Source organism: Canis aureus, chromosome 6 (genome assembly GCF_053574225.1).
Source record: "Canis aureus isolate CA01 chromosome 6, VMU_Caureus_v.1.0, whole genome shotgun sequence".
NCBI classification, from domain to species: Eukaryota; Metazoa; Chordata; class Mammalia; order Carnivora; family Canidae; genus Canis; species Canis aureus.
This window is the reverse complement of record NC_135616.1, coordinates 80717835-80732222: the sequence shown is the minus strand read 5'-3', so window position 1 is coordinate 80732222 and position 14388 is coordinate 80717835. Positions and strand designations below refer to the sequence as shown.

The window sequence follows — 14388 nt, the reverse complement described above, 5'->3', positions numbered from 1 at the left end:
GGACGCAGGGCTCGGGCAGAGGTCGAGGCCAGGAGCTGAGATCTGGGCCAGGCGGGCGGGCGGGAACCTGCTCGGCGGGAACATCGGACGGACTAAAACTCAAGACAGAACCATCACAGAAGGTAGCCCAGGACCGCCCCGAGGAGCTCCCAGACCAGCGCAGTAAACCCCCGGCGCTCACCCCGACACGCAAGGTCATGTCACGCTGCGGCAGCAGCTCCTGGGACAAGGGGAAGCTTCGGCGATGGCGCCCGCGACAGCACTTGGCTGTGCTTCCTCGTCTACACTGGCAAAGCCAGCCAGTGAGGACTGCGCGCTCTTCCCCGGAGACCAGATGGCCCTGCACGCCTCCCCCCTGCGCTCTGACCCAGGCCCTGCCAGCGCCCCTACTCCCCTTCCCCTTCCAATCACTGCCCAGTGCTCATCTCCAGGGGGGCCGGAGCTCCCCAAGCTAACAGGGTTACCTCGGGAAGGAGAACCGACGTTCACGCAGCATCTGCTACAAGCAGGGCCCTTGCATGGACGCGTGCACGGGTGAGTCCACTCAGCCAAACCCAATGCTGGCGCCCTCCGTGCGGGGCGCTGAGGGAGGGAGGGCCCGGCCCTCTGCGCTCACATTTTGGACGAAGAGAGAGACAACACGGACATAAACACACAAGACGGCTACGGCTGTCATTGTCCCTTGAGGGAATGAACAGGTCAGTCCAGGGGATCCCCCTGCCCAGGCCTCCTCCGGTCATGACACTCAGAAAATGGAACCGCATGGCTGATACAGAAGACAGACAAGGCTGCCCGCGGGCGGCGACTGTGCCCCCCCAGGGCGGAGGGCGCCAACGTCCTGGGGGCTCCCCACTTCCCTTTACAGCAGCAGGCAGCTCGTCCTCCGCCCAGAGGCCGCCTTGGACCGGGGGTTGGGGCCCGGGGCCGCCCACTCTGCGCCCAGGAGGCACCGCGGGCCCAGTCGTTATTTTCCAGGGCAGCTCCTGAGATGGACAGGGAGCCCTCCTGAGCGTGTGAAGAGCCCCCGAGACCCAGGAGGCCTCGCTCCGACTCCTGTGCCTGCAGAATTTGTGGCTTTCCTCTCCACAGGGATGAGATACTTAAAGCCCTTCTCACCTGGACCCTTTCCCCCTGGGAAGGTTTTGCAGGTATGGGCAGGGGAACGGCTTGGGGGATGGGAGAAAGCAGCCCCCTCACCCCATCTAGGGAGCAAGAACTAGGAGGGACCTTCGGAACCTCTTTTCCAATGTCCTCATCATTCCAGTGGGGACAAGGAGGAACCTAGATGACTCCAGCACCTCAGTGTGGCGCCTCCTCACCCATTCTGCGATCATAGGGTCCTTGTGTCCCCAAAGCACCAGTTCCCTTGTACCTCTTTAACTTTTCTTACACACAATCTTTATTATCTTGTAACTGAAGCCCTTCCTGCCTCTTGGATCCCCAGTGGGATGGAGAGCCTGGTGCACACCCGGGGAGCCAGAGGTTAGAAGGTGCAACTACTACATCAATCAACTCTTGCTCTGTAAAATGAGGCAGTGAATCCCGCTTCAGAAAGTAGGACTAGGGCAGCCCTGGTGGCTCAGCGGTTTAGAGCCACCTTCGGCTCAGGGTGTGATCCTGGGGTCCTAGGATCGAGTCCCACATCGGGCTCCCTGCATGGAGCCTGCTTCTCCCTCTGCCTGTGTCTCTGCCTCTCTCTCTCTCTGTCTCTCATGAATAAATAAATAAAATCTTAAAAAAAAAAAAGAAAGTAGGACCAGATGAGACAACCTAAGTGAAAGAGTCTGTAAACACCCCACCCATGTGCTTGTGCCTGAGCTCCTCCCCTCCAAGCCCCTAGTAACACTCACACTTGGAACACCTGCGGTATCTCTAGATGCTCAGCAAACACGGTAACGTCTCTGCAAATATCTGGCTCGGGACTTGTTACTGATCTCAAAGTGCTCCCCACACATTCTGTGGTGAAAGACGCTCTAGGCGCATCTATGGAGCAAGAGCAAAGGAGCAGAGATGATTCTGCGGAGAGAGAAGGCTGAGGGACGCCGTCAGGAGGCTGCGGTCGGGAGGTGGGCTTCCCGGGTGAGCCTCAGCAGCACCTAATAGGGCTGCAGCTGCAGGAGGAAGGATGCAAGCCAGGCACCTGCCCGCACCCCCCCATTGCAGGCCGGGCACCTACCTGCACCCCCCATGGCAGGCCAGGCACCTGCCTGCACCCCCATCATGGCTCATCGCACGTTTGATTTGTATCACGTTTGCCGTTGACACAGCCCTTTGTACTCGTGCCTCAGGTCATTGCTGGAACCACCCTGTGACACAGCACACAACGGGATTACCGTTTCACAGATTAGGAACCCCAGGCCCAGAAATGGCCAATAACTTACCCGGGTCTCCTGACTCCACGGACAGCTCTCCTCCCGGGCATCAGGCTCACTGAGGTCACTTAGATATGGGATGATGGGCAGATTGGGAACGTCCCTTTCCTAAGAGCTTTAAAATGGGAACATCTGGACCCTGTTCACAGAGGGTACGCCCAGAGATAGGGGGGTGGACAAGGGGACCTCGCGCTGCCGCCAGCCTGAGGCCTGGGGGTGGGGGAAGCAGTGATGACCCACTGAGAGAAGTGGGTCCCAACGGTGACCCAGGTGCGAGAGAGGGGAGAGGCAGCTTCTCACTAGGGAGGCGCCCCCGCCCCTCCCCCTCCCCCTTCCTGATGGCCTTGGAGCTCCAGGGTTAAAGCTTTCCTGGGGCTCCTCCAGGGCCAGGTCCCAGCAGACCTGCAGCTGAGGGTATCAGTTCTCATCTGTTTTTCTTGCTATTTTCTCCATGGTGGGAAAGGGCTGGACTCAGGACCTTGGCTGAGGTGGGGCAGGCTCCCACAGGAAGGGCAGTGGAGAGGGCCCAGGGCCGAGGAGAAGCTCACCTCTCCCCACACGTGGGAAAGCGAGGCAGAGGCTGCAGGTCCTGGGTGCACACAGGGGAGAGCATGTTGAACGCATCTCCAGTGCTTGGGCTGCCCCTCCCGACTTGGGGTCTGGGGCCTCACCACCCCGGGACTGTGTTGGGAACTAGAGATGGCTGTGCCCGGGAGCGTGCAGTCTCAGGGAGACAAAGGCAGGCGAGCAAAAGAACGGAGACACTGAAGCCCCAATGGGGCCTTGTCCTCAGGCAAGCAGGGCGGGCAGGGCCTTAAGGATGTCATCGAAGGAACCAGCCCCATCACCTCCCATATCTTCCTCACAGTGCTTACAATCCCACCACTGGTGAGACGCTCCTTTGGGTTAAGAATTGGCCCCTCTGTGTGTGTGTGTGCATTTTAAAATATTTTATTTATTTATTCATGAGACACACAGAGAGGCAGATACACAGGCAGAGGGAGAAGCAGGCTCCCTGCGGGGAGCCTGATGCGGGACTCGATCCTGGGACCCCGGGGTCACGCCCTGAGCCAGAGGCAGACGCTCCACTGCGGAGACACTGGGCGTCCCTCTGTGTTATTTTTAAAAGCCAAGACAGTACTAACTCCAGAGTATGAGTTAGTTTATTAGCCAGCACCACGCTGATGATGGTGACAACATGAAGACTGTCCCTGGAGCAGTGGGGGCGACAGCGAGAGCTTGGAGAAAGGAGTGGAAGGGCGTTCGGGTCACTGAGCACTGGCCTGGCTGAGTGGGAAGGTATCTCCCATCACAGATGCTGCCAGAGTAAGAGTGGTTCAGAGGTGGATACGGTGGGGTTGGGGGGTCTGCAAATCCCACACCCAACAGGACACCCAACAGGCAGAGGACACCGTTGCCACACCCTTGCACCCTGGCAGGGCTGCCACACAGAAGAGGGAGGTTCTGAAGGCAAAGGTAGAGGGGACATTGAAAAAAAAACAGCTAACAGGGGCATCTGGGAGGCTCAGTCGGTTGAGTGCCTGACTCTTGGTTTTAGCTCAGGTCATGATCTCAGGGTCGTGAGATCAATCCCTGCATCAGGCTCTGCACTCAGCAGGAAGTCTGCTTGGGATTCTCTCCCTGCGTCCCCTCCCCTTATTCATGTGCTCTCTCTTTCTCTCATATAAATAAATAAATCTTCAAACAAAAAAGAAAAATAAAAGCTAATTGATCACTAATCATGATAACAACAATGCTAATAAGAGCTAACATTTATTAATACTTTCCCCGGGCCCAGCACTGACTATAGAGAGCCCCATGGGTTGGGTATTATTATGATCATTATTTTCATTTTCTAATTACAGTAACTGAGACTCAGATTATGAGACCTGCCCAGTCCCTTCGCCAGAAACAGGCAGAGAAAGAATTTCTAAGCTTCAGATCTTTCCAAGTCCAAAGCCCAAGCTGGACCTAGCTCTGGCCCTGCTGTAGGATGGGTGTAGGGGGTTTGGAGGGTGGAGCCTCAGGCTGGAAGGGAGCCATGGTGAGCTCCAGGCAAGCTCCTGGATCCAGCAGTTCTGAGGACGCCACTAGACCAGCCTGGGAGCCTCCATCCACCCCCCAGTCTGACCTCTTCGTGCCCCAGACCGGTCTGTTCCTGAGCTGCCTAGCTGATTAGTGGTGGGTGTTGGAGCAACTTAGCAAACAAGGTACTTCCCTTTGATTCATTAAGCAGATATTCACCGAACACCTTTAGGTGCCGGGTACCAAGTGGTAAAGGTCAGGCTCAGAAATATGAAGAGGGCAGGCTCTCATGAAAGGAACTTTCTAGAGGCAGGGGAACAGGAAATAGATGTATGAACAAATAAACAGATCATTTCAGAGAGTGGGATCAATGGGACACCCCGAGAGAGTGAGTAGCTGGTGGGCAGGGGGGCCTCCCCAGGGAGGACACGCTGAGCTGGGCCCTAAATGATCACCAAGAGCCACTCAGGCCAAGATGGGGCTGGCAGGTGTGGGGAGGGGGAGAGCCTTCCAGGCAGAGGGGACAGCCCGTGAGGGAGCTGTGGCCAGAGGGCAAGGACGGAGAAGCTGGTGAGGCCGGCAAGGTAGGGCAGTCGGTCACAGCCAGCGTCAGGGACAGCCACCCGGGGCTGGGAGAGCCACAGTCGAGGTTCTGGGGCGCATCCTAACTGCAGGGAAGCCACTGTGAGCAAAGGAGCAAGAGTCTCCAATTTTTGTTCTTAGAAGCCAACTCAGATGACCCTGTGGAGAATGTGTTACAGCAGGGAAGGCAAAGGAGCCTCAGGCAAGGCCCGAGGGGGCGCGCTCTCGCTGGCACTGCAGTGGGGGCACGTGGGACGACGCGGATAGCTTTGAGGCACGTTTGGGGATGAAGCCAACAGGACCTGCTGCTGACTCCGGCTGTCCAGGTGACCCAGAGAATCAGGATGATGCTTGGATTTCGATCCGGGCCACCGCGCAGAAGGAGATGCCATTTCCTGAGTCTCCCCAGCCCGTGTCCCCCTCCCCAACCCAGGGGCCCCTCCCCTTACTCTGAACCCCACTCCCCTTGCCCGTGAGGTCCACACCACAATGCTGGACCCTCACTTGTGTCCACCTGGGGGCCTTTGCACTTCCTGCTCATCTCCCCTCACTCAGATCTCAGATCCGATGTCACCTCCTCTGAGAAGCTTCCCCGACCACCCCGCGAAAACAGCCCCTATCGCTCTGGACCTCTTGCCATGCTTAATTTTCCTGATAGAGCGTCTCACTTCCTGTCTCTCTCATTCTCTCTCCATATATATATGCATTTATCTTCTATTTCTCTCCAGCAGAATGTAAGGTCCATTTAGGACAGGCCCGTACTTCGCAGGTTCACCACGGCAGCCCCAGGCCCTGGAGCCGTGGTCCATCACTATTTGCTGAGCACATGAGTACATACGTGTAAAAATAGGAAGGTGAATCCGTACACCCACTTATTCAATCACTTATGGTTTATTCAGCAATATATAAAACTGAATCAGAGATAAATAAAAATGTGATTTACGATCGACTGAGAACCTACCATGTGAGTACATCTCGGGGAACCAGAAATAAAGAAATGTAGCTGCTCAGTCAGAGAGGTCAGAGGAGAAAGGTACTGCCGTGGCGGAAGCAATTACGGTGTCCTGAATGCGGGAAATCGTTCCCCGTCGCGCTGGGAGCTGTGGGGAGTGCACTGCTGACCTGGGTAACTGCTGGCACCCTGCTTAGGTCCTGCGACACGAGACCACTCTGACGATGGCCGCTTACGAGACGTACGAGCAAGTGGCACGAGGTCGCCAGCCTGTCCCCAACATGTCCACAGCAGCACAGGCCCTGGCGCGGCCCCTGCACACTGTGACCCCACAGAGGTTCCCCGGCCAGAACTGGCTTCCCTGGAGTCTTCGGCCTGCAGCCCAGAGAAGCTGTGTCTGCATCTCAGGTTAAGTCTTGGGGGGGAACCATGAGTGCACGTGGGCTCCCTGTTGGTCCCACGCCTCATAAGCAGGCCCATTTCACAGACACGATCACCTCCAGTCGGAGGCCCTGGCTGTGCGTGGAGAGTGGCCTCTCCCTGCCCACGGCCTCGGAGAGGGGCTCTTCCTGGACACGCCTGGGGGACTGACTTAGGCTGACTCTGGGAACATGAACAGAAAGCTTCCTACGAGCAGGAAAGGCTCAGCACGTCAGCAGGTGATGAACAGACCCTGGGACACAGGCAGGACAGAAGCACTGGACAGAGGAAAGAGGAGGGGAGGGCATAGGGCCCTAGAGAACTCTCTTGGGTGGACAGGGCACTGCCAGGCTGAGGAAGGCAGCCGCTCCATCACTGCACGAACAAGACTGGAGTGTGCTGGTCCTGAAGCCGGATCTCCTCAGCCTCCACCCCCCCACCCCCCCACCCCCGCCCACCGCCCACCGCCCTGCTCCTAGCAGCCGAGCTGAGTCCTGCAGGCTCCGTGTCAGTGGGGCCAGAGGGCGGAGAGGAAAGCCAGGCTACTTCCAGCCCTCTCCCTGTGCCTCAGGCAGTGGCCACATCCCCTTGCTGGCTTCATCTCTAGCCAGCAGGGCCCTGGGCTCCAGCCCCGCGCTCCAGGACTGCCTCCCCCCATCACCCAGGCCCAGGGCTACCCTCCGGACCCCTCGCTATCACATCGGCCCCTCAGATCCTTCATCGCCTGCATGACCAGTTCCCCTGCCGTAAGCACCTCAGTGATTTCTGAGTTCGGGTCAGACCCCAACGGCCCAGGAGCAGAACAGTGAGCACAGAGAACCCCTGGCCGGGGCCTGAGAAAACCGACCAGATTCCTAACAAACCCGTGTTGACCCAGAAGGAGAGAGAGGCCGCGTGGGTGGTGTGGAAAAGGCTGAACGCGGCTGTCGGAGACGGAGATGAGGTGTCCTGTGAACCACTGCGACCAGCCGGGCCCTCAGGCCTCGCTGGCCCCAGGGCCTGGTCTCGGGCCCTGCAGTTTGCAGAGTCGGGGACGAATTCCCCACCCTCTGTCTCCCCTTCCTGCCTCCCTTTGTATCAAGGATCTTGGCCCCTTGCAGCTGGAAACTTGGATCCGGAGACCAGGGAAGTAAGGCTTTCAGGCTATTAAACTACTTCCTGCAGAGAAATTCTTCCTCCCAAAGGAGAACAGGAAACCAGATACAATCAGAGGCACTGGGCGGGCTCCCGGGGCCAAACATTTAACAGTAACGTTGCCCAGGGGAGTCTGGCTCAGGGGCATGGGGAGGGGCCGGGATGTCTGCATCCTAATCATCCTGCCTTGCGTCTAGCTCATCTCGCCTATGACCCTGTGGCATCAGCCACCACCTCCAGGGCCAGGGTCACTCTCCCTGACACCGGGGTCCCCCAAGGCTGCAGGGAGGAGGCGCAGATGCTCTGAGCTCCTTGAAAGAAAAGAGCCGATAAACTGATTAGGTTATCAGTGTAAATGGGCCCGGGAAACTGCTCCTGGTCACTTGCTGGAGACAAATAACTCCACGGCCTGGTAGGGAGACCAGGGAGTGCCTGCCTGTGACTGTCCCACAATCTCGCCTCCCCTCCCTGCTGCCCATCCAGAGCCTCCTCCCCCGTCCAGCAGTGAGCAGAAAAAGCAGAGCTCCTGTCCCAAGGGAACCTTCTGTCCGACAGGTGGGCACAGCGCTTGCCCCAAGGGAGCACCGGGCGTGACGAGATGCACGAAGCCCAGACACACAGGCTGCAGGGGGACCTGGCAGGGCCAGTCTGCCACGGGCCTGCATGCCTTGCGGCCAAGCTCTCTTCTCTCTGGTGTGTCCTATCCTCACAAAGAGGGACCTGGATTTGCTCAGGGCGCACAAGGGGCTGCAGCGGGCAGGGTTCTCAGACATCGGGGAGGCACGTTTTCCAACGATCTGCTTACCGTCCCCCATCCTTCCCCCAGCATGTCCCCACACGGCCACCCAGGGGCTGCCCCTGAAACGATGCCCTGGGTGGTTCCGAGATGCAGCCCCTCCCCCTCAATCTGAAGCAACCCTCCGACTCCCAGGGAGGAGGTGTTCCTGGAGGACGAGGGTGTCTGGCCGGATCCCTAAACTGGGGAGACTGGGCCCAGACCTCAATGTCCCTGCTACTTCCTGCCCTGAGACTTGATCCCCTTCTGCTCTCAGGTAAGGCCAAGGCAGCAAAAGCTCCGAGGCCAAAGGGCCCCACCTGCTTGGGCGACTTCCTGACTCATCCAGTGGGTGGGACGGAAAAACCCATCCTGTCTGCGTAGGGATTTAATGACCTGTGAGTGGCTGGCGCAGCGAGGCCTCACCATGATGACCATGGTCGTAAAGGGGCCAAATTCCTTTTCCACTGAAGTGGAAAGAGCTGCCTCTGGGGAAGGGAGCTGATCGGGTTGTTCCCATAGGCCCCTGTGGCCTCTGCAGACAGTGGCCACGTACACGTACAAGAGGCGGCCAAGGAGCCTGCGGTCTCGCTGGCACATCGGCAGGGCCAGGGCGGGAGGGTCCTGGGAACATCTGCGCCTCCCTAGGCCCAAGAGCACAGAGAGGCCCATGCTGCCCGTCGAAGGGTGCCTGCCTGCATGGCAGCAACATCAGGACCCCAGAGACGGAGGGCCGTCCCTCGGAGTACGGCCTCCAAAGCGGTGTGGGTCGGGAGACCCGGGTTCCCGTCTGGGCTCCGCTGGGAGTGAGCTGGTCTGGGTGAGGCCCTTCCCCTTGGGGGCGTCGTGTTCTCATGGAGGTGATGTGGGGCTACCCCGGACGACTCCCCAGCCCTGCGGGTCGCGTTCCCCTCTTCTGGAATGTATCTGGCCATTCCATAGGGAGAACTGAGCCTGGCGCTAATGGGAAGGAGGCAGCACCCCCGAGGACCAGTTTGTGGGGGAGGGGCCCAGGGGCTGTGGCTGTGAAGCGCCCACAGTTCCCCCGAAGGAGTCCCTCCCCTAAGGGTTCACTCTCTAGGGAAGACCAGGGTGTCGAGGAGCAGAGGCATGCCATGGGGTCACCGGAGCTCCAGCCGGGCTCTACAGTTAAGAGCTGGTGGCCCTGAGCGAGACACGACCCCCGGGGCCCGGCTCCGTCCTCACGCAGCACAGCGGCTGGCTCCCCTGGCCCTGGAGCTGGTGCTCGGCGGCACCGACCGCACCCGCGCGGCCTTACCGGCCTTCCCGCCTCGACGGAGAGCGGGGTGGCTCCCAAAGGGGAACGGAACAGGCTGCAGGCCCGCGGATAAAACAGTTACTTGTCTGACTTTGGAAGACCCGTCACACGGCTCTAGTTTCTATTTTGCAGCCAGCTCTCCCACCTACCTCGACCTGGGTGCCAACTAGCACGTGTTCCCCGGCCAAGGGGCGTGGGAGCGAGCTCAGCCCATACGGGGCCCCCGGGAAGGCGCCTCCCGGCTGGGTCCAGGGCCTCGCCTGGGGCAAGTGGCCGGTGTGGGGGCTGGAGGCAGGGGACGCTGAGCCAAGCCCCTTCCCCTGCCCTCATGCCCGAAAGAAAGCCTGTTTCCGACAAGCTTTCTTGTCGGATGTGTTTCCCGTGGGGAGAGCCCACGCCAGTGGGGAGCAGCCTGGGAGCCCCAGGAGGCGGTGCCCCTTCCAGCGCTCCCCTGGCGAGGAGGATGGGGAGGACGGGATGCTCTCCCGGGGAGCCAGCCCTTCCCACAGGGCTCGGGTTCTTTCCCCTTTTCTGCTGCCTGGGCCTTTGGGGCTTCCTAAAGTTACACCCTCTCCCTAGAAGATGTGACAGATGGCAGGATATGGAGGACAGACAGGACACGGAGGGTCGCCCACCATGGAAATCTCTCCCCACCCTGCCCTCAGGCCTCCTCTCTGGCTGCTCCTGCTTTGCTGTCTGAGGCCGCCTGGGTCCCCCAGGCTGCCTTACACCCAAGGTGGTGCTGCTCTCGGGACCTGGAAGGGGCTGCATGCTGCCCGGCCCTGGCCTCTGTCCACAGGGACCCACAGCAAGGACTGCAGCGCCCCTGGGGCTGCTCCCCATGTCCCCTCTGCTGCTGGTGTGTGTCACTGCGCCCACACATTCACCCAGCCACACGCAGCTGAGTCCCAGGTTTTGCTCTGGACCATGGAACCCCGAGAACAGGAACCAGCTGTGCCCCCAGCAGCTGCCACAGCACCTGGCGCACAGCCGGCACCCAGTAATATTCGGGGAAGGAAAATGGATGCATGTGAAATGCTCAGTTAGAACCAGGGTGAGGCGTCTGCCTTCAGCTCAGGGCATGATCTCGGGGCCCTGGGGAGAGCCCCACACGGGACGCCCGGAAGCCGCTGGGCGAGGACTGAGCCGCTCCCACTCCCCCCACTTACACGCGCGTTCTCTCTCCCTCTGTCATAAATAAAATATTAAAAAAGAAAACCAGAGAAGGCAGAAAAAGAGGGGCAGGAGGAGGGAATAAGGAATAATCCAGGGAACAGAGAGCCGTCGCAAGCACTGTAGACAGCAAGCGGATGACATCAATAATCACTTTAAATGTGGATAAAGTCGGGGCAGGTCAGGGGCCAGCCTGAGCTCCCCACCCTCCCCGCAACCTCTCCGCACCCTCCCTCCTGACGGGCACACGTAGACCAGGTGCCTCAGACAGCAGGACAGCATCCACGGGACCGCAGGTCCGCTTAGTCCCCGCGCCCTCGTCTCCCCCCCCCCTCCCCGCGCCTGCATCCCTGCACGGCTGCACCTAAGCCACTTAATGAGGTAGTTCTAGCAAGAGTCCAGCCACACTTCCTCCTGCTGCGAGACCGGTGCCCCCTCCCCCTCTTCCTCCCCCTCCCCTCCTTCCTCCCCCTCCTCCCTGCCCCGGTGGAGGACTGAACAGCCTGTTCTCTCTTCTGCTGGGAGCTGGCCGGCACCATCGTGTGCACCAGGAGGCCAAGGCCCCTGAGCCGCTGGCAGCGCCCCAGTGCCAGGCGGGCGAGGCAGCTTCTGAGGGCTGATCGATCCGCTCATTTTCAGTCATCCCACTTGTGCAAAGCCCTGTAAATCACTCACGTCTGCCGCGACCCTGGAGGGGAACCGCACATTATGATGCGTGTGGGGGAGGAGGCAGCTTATTAAATCAAAGCCTGTTTTTTTCTCCATCTACCATTCACGAAAACTTCAAAGTGCCGAGCTCAGAGCTGGAAAATGAAAATGCAGGGAGCTGGCGGTAATGGGCCTTGGGGATGCAGCCAGGCAAGAAGCCGGCAGAACACGCACTGCAGCCCCTGCAGCCCGGGGCGTGAGGGAGGTGGTTCCCTGACACCCACGCCAACCATCTGGGCCATTCAGAAGGCCGCCTTCACATCTGAGCCTTGCAGAGGCCCAAGCACCCACACCTGTCCCTCCTCTGGCCCCCACGCCACTCCTCACACCTCGGACGGGTCGCACCATGGGCCAGAAGCTCGGGCAGCACAGCACGAACAGGCCCTTGACAGGCATGTGGGGCCGTAGGGGGCCTGGCTTCCAACGGACTCTGACGTGCTGTGTCAGCAACCTGCACGGCCCTGCAGCGTCTGGATTTCTGCGTCTGTAAAATGGAGCTGAGGTCTGCGCAGCCCAGGCCCCAGGGTGTCCCTTGACACCACCTGGCACAGAGTTTGGCACACCCTCTGGTTCCCTCTCTCCTCAGTCATCCCAGGAGAAGAGTGATTTGCCCAAGGTCACAGAGCTGCTGGCCGGAACTTGACTGGCAACGCGGGCTGGCGGCCTCCGAGGGCCGTGTTGCGTGTCTCCCACACTGATGTTCCCAGGACGCCTGAGCACAGGACCACGGGCTTCCAGTCCTCGTGTCCCGTAGTGTCGGAGCTGCTCAGACTAGAGAGTGCGTGCGAGCTGGGGCCAGCGGCACTCGGCACAACATCTGGCACAAAGGTCGCCCTCTTCGCCCTTGTTTGGGAAGGAGGCTGACGGAGGAGCCCAGAAAAAGGCAAGGAGGCATTGTCTCGGATCCTACAGGAAACAGGAACACGAGTCCCCGCCAGTCCATCCATGGCAAATCCACTTGCAGGACCTGTTTCTCTTAATGGACGGCTAGGTCCGCCACGCAGAGAGAGAAAAGGCCAGGAGCCAGGCCTGGAGAAGGAGGGGGGAGAGGCTCTGCATCTGGGCAACAGGGTAACGACACAGCCCAGCACAGGCACAAAGCTCTCTGGCCAGCGGCCCACTTGCTGCAAACATCCGCTCGCCAGGCAAACAAAGGGCAGAGTGTTGCCATTTTGCAGACTGGAAAACTGAGGCCCAGGAAGGCTCAGCGAGTGCCCTAAACCACAGCCTGGCTGGTGAGCGTCAGAGCCGGCACTGAACAGGCTCCTCTGACTCCGGCCGGTGCTGTTTGTAGGATGCACTCCTGCGGGTTGGCAGAGAAGGTCCTTTGAGCCCCTCGGTGCCCAGCCCAGGATCCAGCCCAGGCCTCCTGGGGGGGGCCTCTCTAGCCCATCTCCGCCACTCTCACCTCCGTGGACCTCGTGGGATCATTTCTGCTACCGTAACGCTGCCAACACCTCCGGATTTAGCTTCCCTGGGCTTGTGCGTGGAGCAGCTGAGCAAATGAGCACAACCTGGGTCCTGAGAGGAAGTAGGCAGGGCCCCGAGGAAACCAAGCGGCAGGCCAGGCCCCGGCCCCCCTGCAGCCGCTGCCCCAGGAATCCCAGCCGTCCTAGCTCTGCCTACATGGATGTATCTCACAGTCTGCAGGATCTTGCTCTGTGTCCCTCTGGGCCTAGAAGCTCCCTGAGGACGGGCTCTGTGTGCGCAGCCTGGAAGCCCAGGGACCCGGCGCAGGGGCGGGGGTTTCCCCAGTGGCATCTGCTTTGCTACCTGGCAGGCACCTCGCTCCAGTCCGAGTGTGGCTACTTGAGCCGGGTGACAGTTTCCCGGTGACTTATCCCCTGGTACCCTGTTGTCCTATGTGTGAAATGACACTGAGCTCAGCCTCACGGAAAACCACATAAGCTGCTGAGGGAGGCACCAGCGTGCAGGCGCCGCGTCCTCCGCCCCCCACACAGGCCCACGGCCTACTGGGGCCCCCAGGGAGCCTGAGCAGGTGGGGGGGGCAGGCACTGGTGCCAGAACAGAACACTGCTCACCTGGGGCTGCGCCCTCCCAGCCTGCCTCGGCCGCTTCCCCAGGCCCGGCTCTGAGGCCTCCTGGGGAGGACGACTTGTCCTCGACCACAGCAGAGACAAAGACACACGCACACCCCACACCCCGTTATCCACCTGCCTTCCTCCCTCCCAGCAGCGGGCAGGAAAGGGGCCAGACGAGCCCGTGACCAAGCAGGGAGCTGGTGTGCTTACCCGCTCATCCTCAGTACGACGATGGACATACTCGACGGAGATCGGACCAGGGGCACCAGCGTGCCAGCCCAGCTGCCGATGCGCTCGGGGCTCTACGCCCCCAGACCCACGTGCACCCCTCGGGGCGGGTAGGGGACAGGAGTGCTCCCCAGCAAGGAGGACGCGGTCCCGCGGGCGAGGCAGGTGGCTGGGCCCTGAGGGGTCCCTCCCGGTGCCCGGCACCCTTGCCCCGTCGGCACTGGCCAGTGGGGACATCCCGGCTCCGCAGCCTCCCCGGAGGGAGGAGGCCCCTGCCTCCTTCATCCTCACAGGAGCTTCGCCTGAACTGTTTGTCCTTCAGGTGTGGCCTGCGGAGCTCAGGCCGGGCCACGACCTCACAGGCATAGTGAAGCCCGGGGAGGCCCCACCTCGCTGAGTGACCCCGGCAGGGCCTGGAGGCCCCGGGCCCCCCTGCTCCCCCTGCCCACCTACCCACAGGTGGCTGCCGGTTCCTTCCCCACGGCCCTGACGGCGCTGGCAGGTGGTGGCACCGCAACACGCCCCGGAGCCAAGTGGCTTCCTCCCTGACTGTCAGCCCCGAAGGCAGCTGGCTCCTCTGCCGGCGCAGCAGGGTCCCCCGAGAGCGGGTGCGGAGCTGCGGCCCCAGGGTGGAGGGGCTCAGCTCTCTCGGATGCCAGCCCCCCGCCACCGGAACAGGAGCGTGCAGCTCGGAGGGA

At 60.7% G+C, this 14388-nt stretch overlaps 1 protein-coding gene across 5 annotated transcripts in view; it reads right to left on the bottom strand.

The window, feature by feature from the left end:
- Nucleotides 1-14388, bottom strand: part of ADORA1 (adenosine A1 receptor) — a 29100-nt gene that overhangs the window by 1927 nt on the left and 12785 nt on the right. Inside the window, exon 1 of one of the 5 annotated variants that reach the window (XM_077902558.1) lies at nucleotides 11388-11717. The exons of 3 other annotated variants lie outside the window; for them this stretch is intronic. In XM_077902558.1, coding sequence (XP_077758684.1) covers nucleotides 11388-11419 — 32 coding nt within the window. In that variant the 5' untranslated portion in view covers nucleotides 11420-11717. Of the gene's footprint in view, nucleotides 1-464; nucleotides 512-11387; nucleotides 11718-14388 lie in introns of those variants that run through there. One more of the 5 variants, XM_077902557.1, reaches the window with a different exon arrangement.